The 18,688-nt window shown below is 37.2% G+C and overlaps 3 protein-coding genes across 3 annotated transcripts; all 3 read right to left on the bottom strand.

Moving 5' to 3' along the window:
• Positions 1 to 1,241: 1,241 nt before the first annotated feature.
• On the bottom strand, positions 1,242 to 7,049 carry LOC129319373 (glutamate--tRNA ligase, cytoplasmic). Its single transcript, XM_054964423.1, has 7 exons — positions 6,780 to 7,049; positions 6,264 to 6,497; positions 5,157 to 5,253; positions 4,771 to 4,924; positions 3,288 to 4,408; positions 2,684 to 3,151; positions 1,242 to 1,764 (listed from the first exon to the last, which is right to left on the bottom strand). Exons 2-7 carry the CDS (start codon positions 6,401 to 6,403, stop codon positions 1,546 to 1,548), a joined length of 2,199 nt encoding a protein of 732 aa, XP_054820398.1. The 5' UTR covers positions 6,404 to 6,497; positions 6,780 to 7,049; the 3' UTR covers positions 1,242 to 1,545.
• A 918-nt stretch (positions 7,050 to 7,967) lies between these two features.
• On the bottom strand, positions 7,968 to 13,388 carry LOC129315350 (phytochrome A-2). The gene is made up of 5 exons (XM_054958989.1): positions 13,197 to 13,388; positions 10,482 to 12,556; positions 9,320 to 10,136; positions 8,485 to 8,775; positions 7,968 to 8,351 (listed from the first exon to the last, which is right to left on the bottom strand). Exons 2-5 carry the CDS (start codon positions 12,535 to 12,537, stop codon positions 8,150 to 8,152), a joined length of 3,366 nt encoding a protein of 1,121 aa, XP_054814964.1. The 5' UTR covers positions 12,538 to 12,556; positions 13,197 to 13,388; the 3' UTR covers positions 7,968 to 8,149.
• Positions 13,389 to 16,478: 3,090 nt separating this feature from the next.
• Positions 16,479 to 17,912, bottom strand: LOC129285432 (uncharacterized). The gene has a single exon (XM_054921147.1). The coding sequence runs from the start codon at positions 17,724 to 17,726 to the stop codon at positions 17,223 to 17,225; it is 504 nt and encodes a 167-aa protein (XP_054777122.1). The 5' UTR covers positions 17,727 to 17,912; the 3' UTR covers positions 16,479 to 17,222.
• Positions 17,913 to 18,688: the final 776 nt, after the last annotated feature.

The following is an 18,688-nucleotide window of genomic DNA, read 5'->3' as shown; positions in this document are numbered from 1 at the left end:
GGTTATGAAAAAAGGTAATTCTAAATGATTTGATGAACTTGAAGGAATGAATACAACAGATAATATTTAAAAATGAATTTAAAAAGGGACAAGAAAGTAGAACACATATTTTTAATATAAAAAAAAAACCCATTTCTTTATTTTTACTTATGGAAAAATGTGCAAATTTCTTTATTTGTTTGTCTATCTCAATGACCAAAACACAAAGCTAATAATCACTTGAATAACATGTAAATCAACAAAATAAGCACATGATCAAAGTTTGTAAGAATAATTTGATTCAAGTCCATATATATAAACTCATAATTGAATGAAAACAAAACTAAAATTATAGAATAAGATAGACTCACGCTCATATGATGCAGAGCTTGAGCATTTTCTCTATCATCTTCATCTCTAGCTTCATTGCATTAACAATAACTATAATTAGAAAATTTTCATATATATATATATATATATATCAAAAGGAAATGGTGGAAATTTACAATAAAGTTTGAAAAATTATGACTTTGGCATCTTTAGTTTAATATTTGTAGTAAGATGAGATCTCAAAATAAACTTTTCTTGCACAGAAAAATCAAAGTCACTAAAAGTAGAAAACAAATCTTGTTTGATGAAATGAGAGAAAATTTTGAGAATTCAAATAAAAATTTTTACCTTTGAATATGTAGTTAATGGCTGGTCTCTATCCATGGTCTTAACATGGAAGGCCTCTAACCTTCAAACCAAAAGAATTATAAAATGAAAATGATAGTTTTAAATTTATAATTTGCAAAATGTGTTAAAAATTAGCTCAACCAACTTATGTTGAAAAAAAAACTGAATATCATTTAACACCTCATTTTGCAACCACTCTATATGTAACTATACTATCCATGTTAGACAAATTAGTGTTAATTACAAAAATTAAAATTCAACTTTAAATTTAAAGCTAATATGACTTGACAAATTGTTATAATGTAGAGATTTTTAAGCATAAAATAATTTTATATTTATTTTAAATTATGAGTAATTAAAATCAAAATTAAAATTATACTAATGAGAAATTGAGATAATATAAAAATATTTAGGAGAGGTAATTTCATTTATATTTAAAAGTTAAAAAATAAATAAATCAAAATTACTTTAGAGACAGATTTCATGCTGCTTGCGATTTTACTTTTATATGTATAGACTAGATTACGTTAATGCATCTGATTCTGATAAACATTTAATTTAATAATAATAATAATAAGAACAAGTACGGGCAATAATGGTTATACATGATGCTATACAGCTGGTAACAATTGTTAGACTGCCAATCCACATCAATCTGTTATGTCATCCAACACATGAAGATATTCGGCATGGGAATAATTTTACAAAACAACATTCAATAAATTAACAATGTAGTGTAGTGCCAATAAACTTCACAACAAAATTTGTCATTTTAGGGTAAGCTTTCACAATTTAGGAGATTAGCCATGAATTAAACCCAAACTCCGAGCCCCAAAAGATTCACATTGACATGATTCCACAACCTTAGGACTCCCATTTAACAAAGGATTACTTCAAATTTGTCTGCTGCCTCCCATCAGGGATTGCAAATAGCACGATAGGCTTTGAAGGACGCAAGAAGGGCACATCACACCTGAAATATCCCTTCCTCTCCAGCTGCAATATTTCTCCACGCTTTAAATTTCTCATGTTTGAGTCTCCATACGCTGCAGTCTCCTTCTTTGTACAGGGGTTAAGAACATCGAGGAAATCCTCCCCTTCTTCAAGCTGCAATAAAGCCAGGTATGTCGTTTTTCACAATTACTAATAAATCAAATTCAAAGAATCAAACTAACTCCGATAATTTGAAGGTGCACAAGACAGAATCTGGCACCGTTCCCAAATACAATCAAATCGATATTTCTTTTCATGGTACAGATTTTATGCCGCATCTGGAGGTTTATCAACAGATCATTTTAACCCTTAATTCGGCTTCAATTAAAACGAATATAGCATGGTATAGATAAAAGACAGCTAACTACAAAATCTACCTGGATATAGTTATGTTTTTTTTAGTGAACATATAATTATGCTTGTAACTAATAGAGATCTCTCACTCTAGTAACCGTATGAATCAGTTTCAAACAATGTATAATAGCTTCGTGCAACCCATATAATGAACCTCACTCGGATGCATTTGGTTAGAGGTTTTGGAAGAGGAGGGGAGGGACCTCTTACCGTTTCCTTCCAATTTGAGATTTTTCTTTTTATGGGAAAGGAGAGAGAAATATTTCCACACTAAATTACCCTTTCCTTTTTTCCTGAAAATTCCACACTAAATTCAATATATAATTTTTTCATGCATGAAATTTGGATATTTTTTATAAGATAGACTGATAAATTGTAATATTGATGCATTGTTTTTCAAAAAAATATTATTAATGTAAGTTGAAGATATTAACATCCTTGAAATAAGAAATTAATAATTATAATATAACTTTTTTTTTCTAATAATATAAAAAAGAAAAAATAAAAACCAACTTAAATTTGATAGGGATAAAATTGTCAACTTATTATTAGCTCTCATCCCTTCCCCTTCCCTCCTCTTTCTTCCATTAAAATCTCTCTCCTCCCTTGAACCAAACACATCCTTAGTGAGATAAGGCTTTTGGAATAAGCAACAATATTACAGTGGACAAGTGCGTACCTTTTTCTTCGTAATTAAGTAATCAAAGTCAACCAATGTGAGGTTAACTAGTTCATCTATCTCAGGTAGCCAAGTAAGTTTTAATTTTGTCGTCTTCACAGATCCTTCAAGATGCAAGACACCACTCAACCGTGTGACATTACCCTCTTGGTCCTTCTCTATTTCCTTCACTATAGCATTTCCCCAATCCATTAACGTCACTTCTTCACCCGCAGATATGGACACTGCGTCAGCATGGTCTATCCATATCCGATTAGTATATGTCGTTGCTTTTTCTCCAGCATCTTCGTACTTCTTGTGCCTAGGTATAATGCGAACAAATGGCATCTCCGGACCATCAGTTAGGGTCAACAACACACGTTTCTCTGCAATGACAGCAGTGTGTCTGGGACAGACCGGGTCAATTATTTTCTTATTAATAGTCCAGAGCTTGTCCCATTCCATGAGATTGAGATTTTTAGATCCGCCCTATAAAGTATCAGGGAAGAACAACCATCAATATAAAATGAGTACTTCACAATAATACACTAACGAGAGAATGAAATTTTAAAGAGAATGACGCCTTCACTTTTCAAAACTAATAATGGAAGCAAAGCTTATGTACCTGCTCAACGATAAACTGTATCAATGCTTCAATTTTCAAGCCTCTACGCACAATCCCTTGCACAGTTGGAAACCGTGCATCATCCCATCCATCAACCTGTCCATTTTGGACAAACCACAGAAGTTTGCGCTTACTGAGAAGAGTATACACCATATTCAATCGGCTGAACTCATAAATGTTAACCTTTCTCATCCCCATGTCTTCTTGAATCCGGTAATACTGAGCATTGCGGTCATGGTATTCACTAGATCGAAGGGCATGTGTAATACCTTCTCTAGCATCAACGTATGGACATGCAAAATCATAAGTTGGGTACACTTTATACTTGGATCCAATCCTATGATGAGGCATTGGATTGCATCGATAATAAACAGGATCTCGCAGTGATTTGTTTAAATCCTGCATATCCAACTTTCCACGAACACAGCACTGCAGGCCTCTCTCAGTTCCAGCAATCATTTCCCTCCACAATTTCAGATTCTCCTCTACACTATTGTTCCTACATTTTGATTCTATACCATCCATCCTCTCCTTCTGCATTTGTTCACGGGGAGTGTCATCAACATATGCTTTACCCTCGCGAATTAATTTTTCAGCCATTTCCATTAGCTCAGCAAAGTAATCTGATGTATATGTTATAGTTTCATATTTGATACCCAATGTATCAATATCTTTCAGAAGGTTGTCCACAAATTCATTGCTTTCTTTAGCAGGATTAGTGTCATCAAATCGCACAATAATTTGGCCTTGATATCTCTCAGCAAAATATTTGTTCAACAGAGCTGCTTTTGAATGTCCAATATGAAGATAGCCACTAGGTTCTGGTGCAAACCTCAAGCGAACTTTTCCAATTTCAGCATCTGGAAGATCTACTTCCACCGAAGGCCTGCTTCCTGCTTTTGCCTTCTCAAAGACATCCCCATTCACATTCTTCATGTTATCCATGGTAACTTGGTGGTCTTTCGACTTAGTTGCCGGCTTTCCCAATCCCCTTTTGCCAACATAAGTTGCTGTGATTTCGTTCAATGCTTCACCATGTTCAGTCAATATTGAATTGAACCATCGTACAAGGTTCACATACTTTTTTGATTTCCTCAAGCTTTCCCATCTCTGTCCAGCTCCTGGGAAAGCAAAGCACAAATAAAGTATAGAACTCTAATGCAGAATCAAATGTTTCATACACATGCACAGGATTTTAAAAAATCATTGACAGCCATATTGTTGGTTCTTCTTACATTGGAAATAAAGCTAAACATAACAAATAAACGGATCATTGATGGACTTATTAATATATACAGCATAAGATAATACATAAGCCTAGTTCTTTGATAAAAATATCACCTGAAAATTACAAACTTATTCATCCATAGGTATCCCACCTGGTGGAATAAGGCTTGTTGTTATTGTATTCATCCATAGGTAGGTTGATTAAAAGCAATGAATGTCAAACTAGAGTTGAACAGAAATAATAAGAAATGTTTACCAGCAAGACTCGACCAGATTGCTATATCTGCCACTGATAAAGAATGACCAACCAAAAAAGTACGCCTCTCCAAGTACTCATCAACATATTTGCATGCATTCTCAAAAGCAGAACCTGATGAAAAGACAGGAGCATACTCCAGCCATTCATCAATCTGAAAAGGTATTGGCAAGAATAAACATTTAGAACCAAAATAGCAACAAATAAAAGAATTGGGAAGAAAATCAAAAGTCCTTTCATGAGCAGCCAAACCACAGTCATGTTTTAATGGTACACTCAAATTATATAAGTGTTAACTACAAGTATTTAGTTTCACTCCAAATTTTTATACATCTTTCAAGAGTAAACGAACAACATTTGTCGTAAGGGTCACATCTGAAAATAACCTGGCCAGATTCTAATGCATTTTTCCCGTAGAAATTGGGAATGCTAGCAACTCTCCCAATATATCGTAGAAGAACACATGCTCCATGCAATTTTAGCCTGCATAGCATAAAATATGTTACATGAAACAGGAGAAAAGCGAAATCAGATAGGTGTAGACTGCAGAGCATCTAAGAAGTCCATAAACAATCGTAATCTTATGTGTTCTATATTCTTTACGAAGCACTGTGATCCTCAAAATTGAACACATGAAACTTGGTTAACTAAGACAGTTCTTTACGGGTATTAAAATATACAAGACTTGTAACGAGCAAACCACCCTGATATAATGAAGAATATAGATAATAAATATTAAAAAAAAAATGCACATTCTTATAGTTTTTCTTGATTTTGAATTAAATCCATGTAATTTATTTTGTTTTAATCAAGTCCTTATAATTTGATTTACTAGACTTATTAATCTCTAAAGGTTAAATCTTTGGATTTTTCCTTTTAAAAAAATAAATTAAGAACTTTTATATTTTTATTAAAAAGTTATATAATTTTAGAAATAATCACATAATTTTATAACTCAAAATTTATATAATTAGATCATATTTTCTAAATAATTTTTATACATGTAAAATTTTTATAAAACATTAATAAAATATTGTATTAAATCAAATTTTCTATAAACGTCAAAAGTATTGTTGTTTTAGGAATTTTAATCATTTATTAATAATTTTAACCTTCAGAAATTAATGTATTTAATGGACTAAACTATAAGAACTTGATTAAAATAAAGTAAACTAAAAGCACTGTGGATCAATTTTCCCTAAATATTATACACTTGTGAAGAATATACTGTAACAAAAGGAAGGGGGGGGGAAGAAAAGCGAGCATCACATCACCACCGAGGAAAAAACTGAGCATTCACATTTCACACTCAGACATACATCATTACCGACGAGCTTCAATACAACTAGATTATAACAAATCTCAATAGCTCTTCATCTGTTTTGAGGTACCTAATCTTGTGCATTTACCCTGATATAAAAGAGAAGGGAAAGTACAACCTAGTGATAAGAATTAGTTACATAACAACAAGAACGAAGAGAATTCCATCTTACCCAGTGGAAAAGAGAAACGTCGGAGCAGAGTCAGAGGGTAGTGACGTATCGATCGGAAGAGAAATTTCAGCAAGCTTAGCAGCAACGATCACCGATAACGGCGGACTAGCAGCAGCGAATGAGAACCTTTCAATATCCATGCTAACATGCAACGGATACAAGCAGCAAAGATAGCTCCCCCGATAGAGTTCTCAGAATGCCGGTGGGCTGGGCTAGCCTGTTTCCGCAATTAACCTGTTTTGTTTTTAAAAAAGAAATCAATAAATATTATTCTTGATACGGATTACAGCTTCAGATGATCAGTGATTAATAATACAGCTTTAGATTAATAAGAATTAAGAAAAACCAATCGAAAAATCCAGCAACTATTACCAAAATCCACCATACAAAATGCCAAAAAGTATCATCGAAACCAGGGAGTAACAGTGATGAATATTAAAAAAAATCATGGCTCCATCTAATTGCAAAGATCAGACCAAACCGAAAAATAAATCGAGGGAGGAGACGGAGATGAACCAGAATACGATCGCAAGACACAAAGGACGATGGCGGAAAGCCAACGTCGGAGAACGAATGGAGGAGCACGAAGCCACGAGCCACGAAAGATGGAGCAAAGGGAGCAAGAAGGACGAAGAGGAGAGAAGGCAGAACCGCAGAGCGAGTCGCCGAGTCGGCAGAGAGGCGGTGAGGATAAGAGAGGGAGGCGTGGACTATGGAGAGTCGAGGGAATGAGGAACTGAGAAAGAAGCAAGGACCCAAGGGTTTCAAGTTTTTGCAAAAGGCACAGTATAATGAACCACAGCACAGTATTAATTAATTAAAAAAAAAAAACATACAATTTTACAGCGCAGAAATGAGCTACCCCAATAACTAACCCATAACTCGTCCTGCAAGTTTGTTTCTACATACGGGCTAGCCTGACTTTATAGCCCATCTATTGGCTGGCCCATAATCTATACCTGTCAAATCTTGCGGATTCATGGAGTCAGCAGGCCACTTGCCCGGCCCAAGGAAAGGTGGTGGATAAGAGGTAACATTAACAGGTTTTTTTAACCTATGTTTGGGTTAATAAATTTAAATTTAAATTTAAAATTTAAAATTTTCATATACATTTATGTAAATTCAAAACCATAAATTTTTATATACTCAATTAAAAAATTTGACTCAATTTCAAATTTAAATGTAGATTTATATACATTCAATGGTAAATTGTAGAAATATATAAAAAAGTAAGTCGAAGAGACACACTAATACTAATGATGGACAGCAGCCCCCGCTCCACGTAAAAATAAATATTTATAAATTAACAAAAAAAATTTTAACCGACGTTTTTGTCACGCCCTGCAGTTGTGTGCTGGCAAACAAGCTCTTAAACATAAAGGGCTCTTCCTCGTTTCCTCCTACTTACTATTTTATTTCGGTTTGAAGGACTACTAATCCGGATCGTGAATACGATTGTTTTTCTGGATATTCCACGTCATGTTGTCACCCGAACTTCCTTTAAAAAATTTAAATATCTAAATTGAAGTTATTTCTGCACGATTTGATATGTTGTCTATTGAATAAAGCCTGGCGGAGAGGACACTCCACCATGTTCCAACGCTGGGCCTTCTGCAACAAACGATCTATTTAAACAGCTATTTGACTGGAAATAACATCAAAATCAAATACACCAACGGCAAGCTGCCAAACTGCCAAGGGAGGTGAGTAAAATTAATACATATCTACAGCGTACAGGTACAGTATGTTACAGAAATGCGGCCAGTGGCAAAACGTTAAACAAATGAAACCAAAGTTACATTTAAGAAGGAACGCCATTCCTTCCCCCAATCGCTTCGTGATCTACAAAACAGATTGTATCATCTTATTTTCAAAATTTAAGCCCTCTATTTCTGGGCTGCAGCGAGTTCGACTGTTATAATGAAGGATGATTTGCCTGCTTCCCTCAGATAACGGACATCTCCATTCATGAGCTTTACCAGCTTTCGACTGATAAGCAGGCTAATACCCTCCTCGGATTCTTGCCCATCACTTCCAAACATCTGGTTTAGCAATGCTTCCGGAATCCCACTCCCAGCATGTGTTACGCTGAATTTTCACCAACGCAGAAAAATAATAATTGGTTAGGCTAAATATAGTTCTAATGCAGGATTCTTCTACTTATATGTGTATTTAAATTAAATAACAACACAGTTTAATAGATGAGTGTGAATTAATCTACCTGAGCTCCAAATTGGCAAGGTGGACTGATTGTCCCAATTGATCTTTCGTTAAAGAGGCTGCAACCACCACCTTACCTCCAGAGGGTGTAAAAGTGACGGACATCAATAAGAAGTCGGCTAAGACCTGTTGAAGTCTTAGACTGTCACCATATAAGGTTTCTGTCATGATCTGCTCGGCCACCTCGTTCACTATCCTGACACCCTTTGCATTGCTCTTTGTCATTACTTGACTGAGAGAGGCAACCAACACTTCATGCAGAGTAAATTCAACCATCTCCAGATCTAAGTACCTATTGAGCATGCAGGAAACAAAGGAATATTACAATTGTTATTATACTTGACAACAAAAACAAAAAACAAAACAAAACAAAACAACAGGAACTGCATTTTTGGGCTCATCTACTCTCTTTCACTGACATGCTCCAACAGACCTGGCACTACAATGTGCATGCGTGTCTCTTCTGGCATAGTTCATACTTCTAGGAATTAACTAACCAAGAATGATGGAGGACTACATAATACTATCCATAGCAACTCGAAGACATAAGTATATGCGAGTGAAAAAATAGTGCGAAACACAAAAGATTAGTAAATTGTGATTACCTCCAACAAAAATTGAAAATAAGTAAATGCCAAGTCAACTCGGGCATTTGATCCAAGCTAACCATTTAGAAAGCATGGTCAAGAATCAAAACAAAGTCTTTTTTCTTCATGATATAATCATGTCCCCCACAGCATGATTCTTATTGGACTCTAGATAATTTGCTCCACACAGCATGCATTAAAGAAGGCAAAAAAGAATAATATAAGGTAAATAAACAAACGAAATGTTACCCATCAATGATGCGGTCAAGATCAGAGTCATCAAGAACTTTGCTGAGCTGGCGCTGGCACAGGGAACTAGTGTGCAGAAGTTGTTTCTGTTCAGCTCCCAACTCAGTATCCTCCAACATTTTACGGGAGAACACGATCCCACATAAAGGGTTCCGTATCTGCCTTTTCATGTAAGTTAAAACTTTCAGTCTCTTCAAGGCAGTTTGTTCAGATAGCCGCTGAATATGTAATGCTTGTTGCAACTCTGGGCTAGCTAGCTGCAAGAAGCAGAAAACCCCTGTAACTGTACCCTCTACGTCCAACTTCTTACTCACAGAAAGCAGGCACTCTACATACTTTCCATTCCGAGAGAAAAAGCCAAAAGCAACCTTCTCAGTTTCCAAACCAGTCATGGCTTTATTAAGTACAATTCCAAAATTAACAAAAGCTTCTTGATTCTTTAGACGACAACAAGCTGCATGAGTTCCAAAAACTTCCCCTAAGAGCATTTTGTCCATCACCTCCTCTCGCTTCCATCCAGTTAACTTGATCATTGCAGGATTCCACTCACAACACCAGCCAAATTCATCTGTACCAAATATGGGGGGGATCAATGGGTTTGGATTCTGGACAATCGCCTTGTAATCACCTTCAATACGAGTGAATTTGTCCATAACTGTCTTCTGAGCAGTTATATCTTGGGCCACGAAACAAACCCCCACTACATTGTCTCGAAGATCTCTGCTTGCACAAGCATTAACAACCAACCTGATAGGACCAGCATCAATCTTAGATGCGTGTGTTTTGATCTCAAATTGGACGTTCTGCTCTTCTTCACCTGTTTAGATCATAACAGGATAAATCAGTCATATAGATGGTAAGATGTATACAAAATAAGTACATATGATCCTGTTGTTTCATATGGGTGCATGATTTCTTCTCGAGTGTTTTAGATCAAGCAACTACTGAGGTGTTTGACTCAATTTGGGAAGCAAGATAGTAACTTCTCATATGTCTTCAACAATGCAATTCGCAATGATGGCAATAGGGATGATTGTATGCTCGTAGATGAATACTCATGGACATATTTTTAAGTACTTTCTAATTAAGGCTAAGGCTGAAAAATAAAAATTAAGAAAGAAATCAGCTTGAAAAAGGAAATAACCAGGCGGAAAGGACAAACCTTGCAGTGCCATGTCCAGCATCTTCTTCACCCTATCAGTTGAAGAATCCTCAACTAGTGTGAGTAGATGCTTCCCGATTGCTTCACCAACTGGAAGACTCGTCAGCTCAGCAATTTTTGTATTCCATCCATTGACCAGCCCATCAACATCAACTGCCAAAATTGGCACTGTTGCTGTTTCAATTAACCTCACCATCTCACTTGTCACTGCCTCCAATTCCTGCATCCCTTCAATCTTCAAATCGCTCAATCTTGTGTTAATTGCACTGGTGGTTATATCCATATTCTCTGTATCTTTAAATGCATTCCTCAGGATTAACTGCAAGGAATGGATAGCATCCATTTCGTAGTCCTTCCATGGTAAGCTCCTTGACTTCACAACCTCAAGGAAAGCTTTAAATGATGATCTTGGATGCATCCTCCTATTGTCATCCTGCTCACCAGGTTCATGCTTCGCACCACCCCATCGAATTTCTGCAGCAGTATGCGACCGAAACCAGAAAACCATATCTCTTGAAGATATTCTCACGGCTGCCATTCCGCATACTATATCGCCAAAAGCAAGAGCACTTGGGAACCCTGCCTCAGACAAGCTATCCGTACTTAGACCTGTAGAATCCATATGGTTCTCAGAGAGCCATATAGATATCTCTTGGATCTGGGATTCACTTGGCGTTACTCCTATCCTCCATACCTTGTTTTTATACAAGAGAGCAGCCCCATCACATTTCACAAGATCCATTATATTTGGGCTCTGTGATATTATACCAAGGGGTGCATCTCGCATCAGCATATCACAAAGAAGTGTTTGGGTGCGCAGGATGTTTTTCTCAACAATCTGGAATTCTAACTCTAATTCTTTATTCACGTGGATGGCAAATACTTGAGCCAGAAATTCACAAGCATACCGAAGAGGAAATGGAACAAACCTTGGTGTAGTGTTATGGCAAACTACTAAACCCCAAAGTCTCTTTCTCTTCTGTGGCTGGATAGAATCAGAGCTGTCCAAATCTTCATCACTGTCATTGACCACAACTGCCATAACCAGGGAAGCAATTGAATTCATGTTCTCCATATATTGCAAATGGCAACTATGAGGAGCCCTCAAGGTTGAACCACACAAAGTTAACTCCAATGGAAGTTTTGCATCTTGAAGCACCTTCACATGCCTCGCACGACAATCTACAATCATACGTATCTTGTTCTTCATAAATAAAAAACGTGCAGCCTGTGGAATATCAGTGGCTGGGTAATGCAAACCCAGATATGGCTCTAAACCTGGCTTTGTGATCTCAGAGATTACTTCCCCATGATCATCCTCATGAAATTTATAAGCCATCACCCTGTCATAACCTGTGAGTTCAAAAACTTCTTGGACCATTGTATCGCATAGCCTTTCCATGCTCCCACTGGGCAGAGATTGCAATCTAGTGATTGCTTTGGCAGCAAGCTTGTAAGATTGAAGGGCACCAGCTGCAGTCATGGGAACTTCAAAAGGTTTGACGGGCTCAAAATCAATTATCAAGCTGCCAGTCACACGATGGATAATTGCATAGAAGGGCTTGCCAGAGGTCTTGCAATGGACTAAGATGGGGTTGAGAAGTGAAACTTCCCCAAATCCTAATGCTTTCTGCAATGCTGAAGCACTTGGGGCAGTGAATATGGTTCTTATGTCTGTGCCAATGCCAAGGGCAGGGTTGTCACCCACACTAGGTACAGCATGACTAACCATGGTCAACATTTCAGGAGCATTCTCACTGTATGCAATCACCTTGCATGTTTTCTCATCTAAGGCTAGCAAGCACCCAAAAGGCTGGATCAGCTTGCCTTTCTGTATGTGATGCAGGTAAGCTGTCGTCACTCGGTCAGATCTTGGTTTCTGCTCTTCATTTACAGTGCCAGAGATACGCACCGAGTTCGAGTAGTCAAAAGAGCTACCAGACTCCTCAAAATTTGCATGGAGTTTTGCATCTACAGTGGTCTGAGCAATAATTCGAGCAGTATGTCTTGACCTTCCTGAGTTACTGGATGACTGGCTAGGCCTTGAAGAGGACATTTTCACCTAAGTTACTCACCTGGCAAGATAAATAAAATGGCTAAGCTAGTCCAGATCGTGATATTTAACATTTTCCAAGAAACAAGGTTCAGACGCCAAGATTTGTCATCCAGCTCTAATAATTCTAAAAGAGAGAACAATGATCGTGCAATACTTTCTTAAGATGACAAGATTTTGAAGGACTTCAACAAGTACTGATATTTAAAAGTCATTCAAGGTGAACCAAGATAGTTCCTCTTCAGTTCACTAAAGTATACTGTTTGCAGGGCGCAAATTCTGAATAAGGATGACACAAGTCCCTTTTTAGCGCTGAAGAATTCATGAGCACGTAACTGAAGATGCTTAAGCACAGTACAAAATTTAGTTATTCTTTCCTTAATTGCCACGGAGAAACATGGATAGGTGAGCCCAAAGAACAACGATGGCAGCTGATACCATAGAAACATTAACAGGAGTTCAACACAACAGTCCCAAAATCACATACATGCTGGAGTGACAGTCAAAAAACCAAATTTACAGAACAGTATGCTGAAAGAACAAGAAACCAAGGCTGATTATCTACTCAGAACAAGAAGAATGAGCCTAACTCAAACAAACAAGATGAATTCGAAGAGAGGACAATTCGCCAGCACAGAAAAGATATGCAGGACATGACTGACCTGGAGAAGCAACAGCGAGCAGAAACCAGGTTCAAATTCACCCAACCAATGACGAGAAAACCTCAAGTCGAAAGCAGGGATTAAAAGTCCCAGGAGAGCCCACCGTAGCCAGCATCCATCTCATTGAAGGAAAACAAGCTGAGCCTCGTTCCAGGCGCTCATCTATTTGTGTGGGAAGGGAAGAGAACCCCAGTTGGGGGGGAGGGACCGCCATAAATATATAATAACAATAATAATTGTACTGAGTGGGAATAATTATCAAAGCGGGCTTTGATTATTATATTAGAAGACTGGTAATAGTGTTCCCTTGTAAAATTATTTTATCTTTTTTGCAGTTAATTTAATCGTATTCTACGTCTCAGATGATGTAATCATTCATATGTATAGACATATTTAATATTTCATGGGTTGGGGAAATGATCCATGTTGGGAAGTGGGGTGGCCTAAGCCTTAGTTTTGCAAGGATGAGAATAATGACAGTTGATCAGTTTCCCATACGTAGGATGGGTCACCCGGCGCTTAACAGACTTTTATTCAGGATCAGATCGACGAGATTTGAAATCTCTCCACTTCTTTTTCTTTCATTTTTTTTTTCATTTTTCTCATCTTCATCATTCATTAATTTTATCATTTTAAAAAATTATTTAATAAAATAATTTAAATGATAGAGATTAAAAAAATGAAAAAAAATAGAAGGAAAAAAGGGGATATCCCTCTCCCCAGATCAATGTTGGCACTCTATCTTGATAAGGGGAAAAAATCCAAGCCCATATCGTCTTTAAGATTAAAATAAAGAAGCCTAGTTGCAAGTGGCTATTAATTTAACAGTCATGATTCTTGTTTTAATTACTCGGAGAAGAAAAAGAGGGAAATAAAGGAAAGAAGCTCTATTGGGTGATTGGGTTTGGATAGGGCTCCATGCCTTGGGTTGGGGAAGGAAGGCATGGGGACAAGAGAGAGTCATGGGGGTCACGTGCAGCCCCCCAAGCAGTGTCTTGCGGCTTGGAAACACCAAACAACTTGCCAATGTATTCACTCACTCATTCATGCCTCTAGAAACTCCCCTGTGTGGTAGGGCCCTTCGCCCATATCCACCAAAAGTGAACGCAGATTTACTCTTGCTAGTGCCGGTATCACCTAATTTTTTCACCTTACCTTTTTGGAGTTCTTCATTAGGCCTTCTTTTTTTTTTAAACTAATCGCATCATGTGCTTTTGTGGTGTTGCTGTCAACTTCGAATAGGTTGGCCGGCTGTTAAAGTTTTCAGGGGTTGAGGTTCCGCAACTTTCTGGTCTACCTTTTCATGATACTGTCACTGTGTTTGCTGGAGGCGTATTGGATCCCAAGACTTTAAACCTGACGATGTCCATATATTGGATATGGATTGTATACGTGCTTGTATTGTAGTCAGATAGTATGGGATACAAAATTCGGTTCATTTTCATTCCTATAAATGGCAATGAAAACAAACCAATTTTAACAAGTCACCAAGAACTGTGTTGCAAATGAAAATCGTCTTCAAAACTTGCATATTTGTGAGCAAATTGCTAAAAAACAAAAAAAGATGTAGCTGCAAAACTATGAATCGTTGTGGTGAGAATATTGAATATGCCAGAAAACGAAGATAAGCAGATAAAAACACTTTCAGTGATTAATGTCCAAAGTTATCGTTTTACAATTTTCTCTAAATAAGTACATATCGGCAAAAGAAGCCATCTTATTCATTCATCATCTTACTTTCTGGCGGTCTCTCCTTTATATCCCTTTCCTCTCTCTTCCGCCCAGAAAATGCACGTCAGTGTGTAAAACAAAAGCCACAATGCACCACAGAGGTGTCCATCAAATCAAGTAGATCAGGGGAAGACGAGGCAAGCTGGCCTTAACACATTGAAAGCAGCAGCCCACTTTGAAAAAAGATGAGCTACCAACCCGGCTCGGGCATTAACTTTTATATAACCCAAAAAAATTAGAACTTGTGTCTCTTGTCATCAGGCCAGCATCTCATGCTTCAGACGAACCCGTCAAATCTATTAAAATCACAAACTACGCAATTATGTAGCAATAAAAGTTTCGATGCTGTTTAATTGGATGATCATGTGAACGTTGATGAAACATTAGAATTCTCTGACAGGCCACGCTATCAGAAAAAACTGTCAGTCACTTTTCATGATCAAGCGAACAGCATGGCTACCCATAACGAACAAGGGTCCAAATCCATTTAACCAACCACAAAATCAAAAGGATGGGAAGCACCTTGTTTAGCACAAAATGCTAAGCAAAAATTCAGCTACAAAGCTTTAACGGATAGGAAAATCACATCTAGGTCTCGTGCGGAGAGTAATGCTAAAACGGGGACCTGAAGGTATTGTTGACTCGACGTAGAAGCGTCTGTCAACTGGGGAGAATCAGCTGCATGTGTAGAAGTTCTGAGAGATACGGAGGAAATTGGAATGAACTAAGACTTGGATGGACAAGCTAAAATTTGTCAGATGAATTTGGACAAAATAAAATTGTAAGATGAGGTGCAAAAATTATGCATTTTTATGATAGCAGAAAGTCAGTTGAAATGTCTGAAACAACAGGAAACTGGAAATATTATTTCACATATTTTTCATCAACACTAGGAGATTCCTTATAAATTCTTCACATGCCATACACTTAACACTGTTGTACTTCCGTTACCAATGAATTCTGCAAATCACTACGGTTTCAACAATGACCTTCAAATTATATACTTTGATGATGGACCCGCGGCTTTATGGCCCAAGATGTGAAAAGGTTGTGGCCAGAGGATGAAGACAAGAGATAGTAATGGGGCGCTGGTCCAGACGTGAGGGCTTTTTTTTTTTTTTTTCCTTTTTTTGGTTTTGGGGTGGGGGGCTGTTTTGGGGAGGTGAAGTGCTGCGGAGGGCTGGAAGGGTTTATTAAGGGGTTTGAGTGCTGAGAGGAAGTAAGGAAGAAATTGGCTAGTGTGTGAGTAGAGAGCCCAAGCTTCTCGAAAGCTTGGGAGTGTCCTTGCTTTTCCTTGTAGTTTCTTTTAAATTGCTGTTTCTATATGTTTTATATTAGGTTTGAGTTGCTGCATCTGTTTCCTTGAGTAAATTCTATAGCAGAGAAGTCTTGAAGTATAATTCTGTTTATGCTTTAGTAGCAGGAGGATATTTCAGTTTTGTTTCAGATTTGGGTTCCATCATACTCGCTGCCCTCTCCATAGACTCAAAATCTGGGTGGTAAAGAAGAAAGAGACTATAAAAAGCTGCTATTTTGAATCAACACAGTGAATTGACAATGGCTATTGGTATTACCATTAAAACCTTTCACAGGATGAATGAAAAAAAATGCATATACATAAAAAAAATAAAAAATCCTAAAATAAAAATGAGAGCCAAATAACAAGGTTTCAAAAGTTTCAGTATTACTACATTCACCGCTTCTCTGCTTGAAGAAAAGTAGAGGTCCCAGAATTGCCATGAGTCTATTTTTCATCAACTTCTTTTATCCCAACAGTTGATCAAACAACCTTCAGCCATCTATCAAACCGGTTTGTTTCTCTCTGCATATTAACCTGCAAGGGATTGAGCATCCAGGTAACATGAGGTCCTTTCCAGACCATACCTATTTTGCAGAGCTGCCAAAAGGATCACGACTCGAGATGCATAATCACCAAAAGGTAACTAAAACATGTTCCAAATCTTGATCAAGTAATTATTGGATTGAAAGTGCTTCGTCTACAACTTGTCTGACCATAGTACTGAGTGAACACAAACTATGGTAGCAATGGAATCAGCCTTTTAAAATGCGAGGTATCTCAACTCTACGATGCACTTATTCAAGTTATCGAATATCCATCACTGCCCCAAAGCCAAACTTCATCCATTTGCGTACCCACTCCAAGGGAAGGAACAATAAACTAAGATTTCAGAAAAATCCCATCCAAACAACAAAGAAATCAACAGCGCATTGAGAGAAGAACTGAACGCGAAGAATCTTGAACTCATTAACTGTATCATGTGAAGACTAGCAAAATTAATCAACATGGGGATTGCATTCTCTGGAATAGAAATCATTCTTCTCTATTAAAGTTTTCAACATTACGTAAGTGAAACTTGGAGCATTAGGGTCGCTTGACGGAGACCCAGTAGGTGATTCCACAACTTGAGGGCGCGAAAAACAGAAGTAGCATCCCGCACCAGAACCACCACGAATCGTCTTGCTTGAAGCTCTGCTTACAATAGAAGCTCCAGACCCAGAAGATATGCGAAGAGCTCTTTTGTGCCTTCTATTGTGGAGTTGTTTCTTGGCTTTCGAGAATTGATGCAGGACCACCTGCTTCGCCTTTCCAATATCTTTTCCAAATCCATATTTTGTGTGCCCCTTCTTTCCATCTTCATCCGTGGCCGGTTTCCCAGCATCGTCGTCGTCGTCGTCGTCGTCGTCGTCGTCGTCGTCGTCGTTAATGCCATCACCTCCTCGGCAACCATGCCGATCTCCATCACCAGCATTCGGGATCGCCTCGCCAAAAGCAGACATTAAAATTTATTGATATCGGAAAGGCGCGGGGTTCAATTTCGTGGAAAGTGGGACCGAAGAGACTGCGAAAGAAAACGGAGTTGAGGATTCCAAAATCAATAGCCTCTTTGCCGACGAACAGTGGAGTGAGAGAGGGACAAGATGGAAATCCTCGCGAAACTCGCAACAGAAGTCGGCATCGGCAATTTCAATTGCAGGAAGTAAGTTGTAACTGCTCCTACGACGTAACATATATACATTTAAAATTAAAATTCGTCTTTACGTGGCAGTTTGCTTCCAGAAGCAATAATAATTCGATCCCACGTGTTAGATTTTCAGGGCACCAAAGATCCCATTGGGGGCAGCTTCATTTTCTTTTGACAATTGGAACTATGGGCACCATGGCGTCCCCTTGGCCCATATAATTTGTATTATGACTTAAATAATATTTTTTAACTTTTTTATAAATCATTTTTATTAAATTTATCAATATTAATAAAAAAATTTATAAAATTTTACATATATCCTTATATAACAAATTTAAAAATCAATGTCTTCTTATTTAAAAAAAAATAATTTTAAAAATAATTTTTAAATATTATATAAAAAATTATATGATGATTTATAAATGAAATCAAAAGTAATACTTAAGGAGGAACACTTAAGGATAGCATTAATAGCTGAAAAGTATGAATAGATCCTGAATTCTCATTGAAGGACTTGGAAATCATACACGAGAAATGATAAAAATATCTTTACTTATTTTGTTTAAAAAAAATCTCTTATTTAAAAAAAAATGTCCAACTTCTACCACCGCAGGCTAATTTATACTAGCGTTGGAAAAATAAATATTTTTATTATATTTTTAAATTTAGAAATTAAAATGAAACTTAATATGAAGGAAGTGATTATACTAAAACTGAGTGTAAAACTAGAGAAATAAAAATAAACCTTTACCGAAATTCATAAGATAATGAATTCCG

The sequence above is a fragment of the Prosopis cineraria genome, unplaced genomic scaffold, assembly GCF_029017545.1.
Source record: "Prosopis cineraria cultivar Desert tree isolate PC_DT_omini unplaced genomic scaffold, ASM2901754v1 PC1, whole genome shotgun sequence".
NCBI lineage: Eukaryota > Viridiplantae > Streptophyta > Magnoliopsida > Fabales > Fabaceae > Prosopis > Prosopis cineraria.
This window is presented reverse-complemented; position numbering and strand designations above follow the sequence as displayed.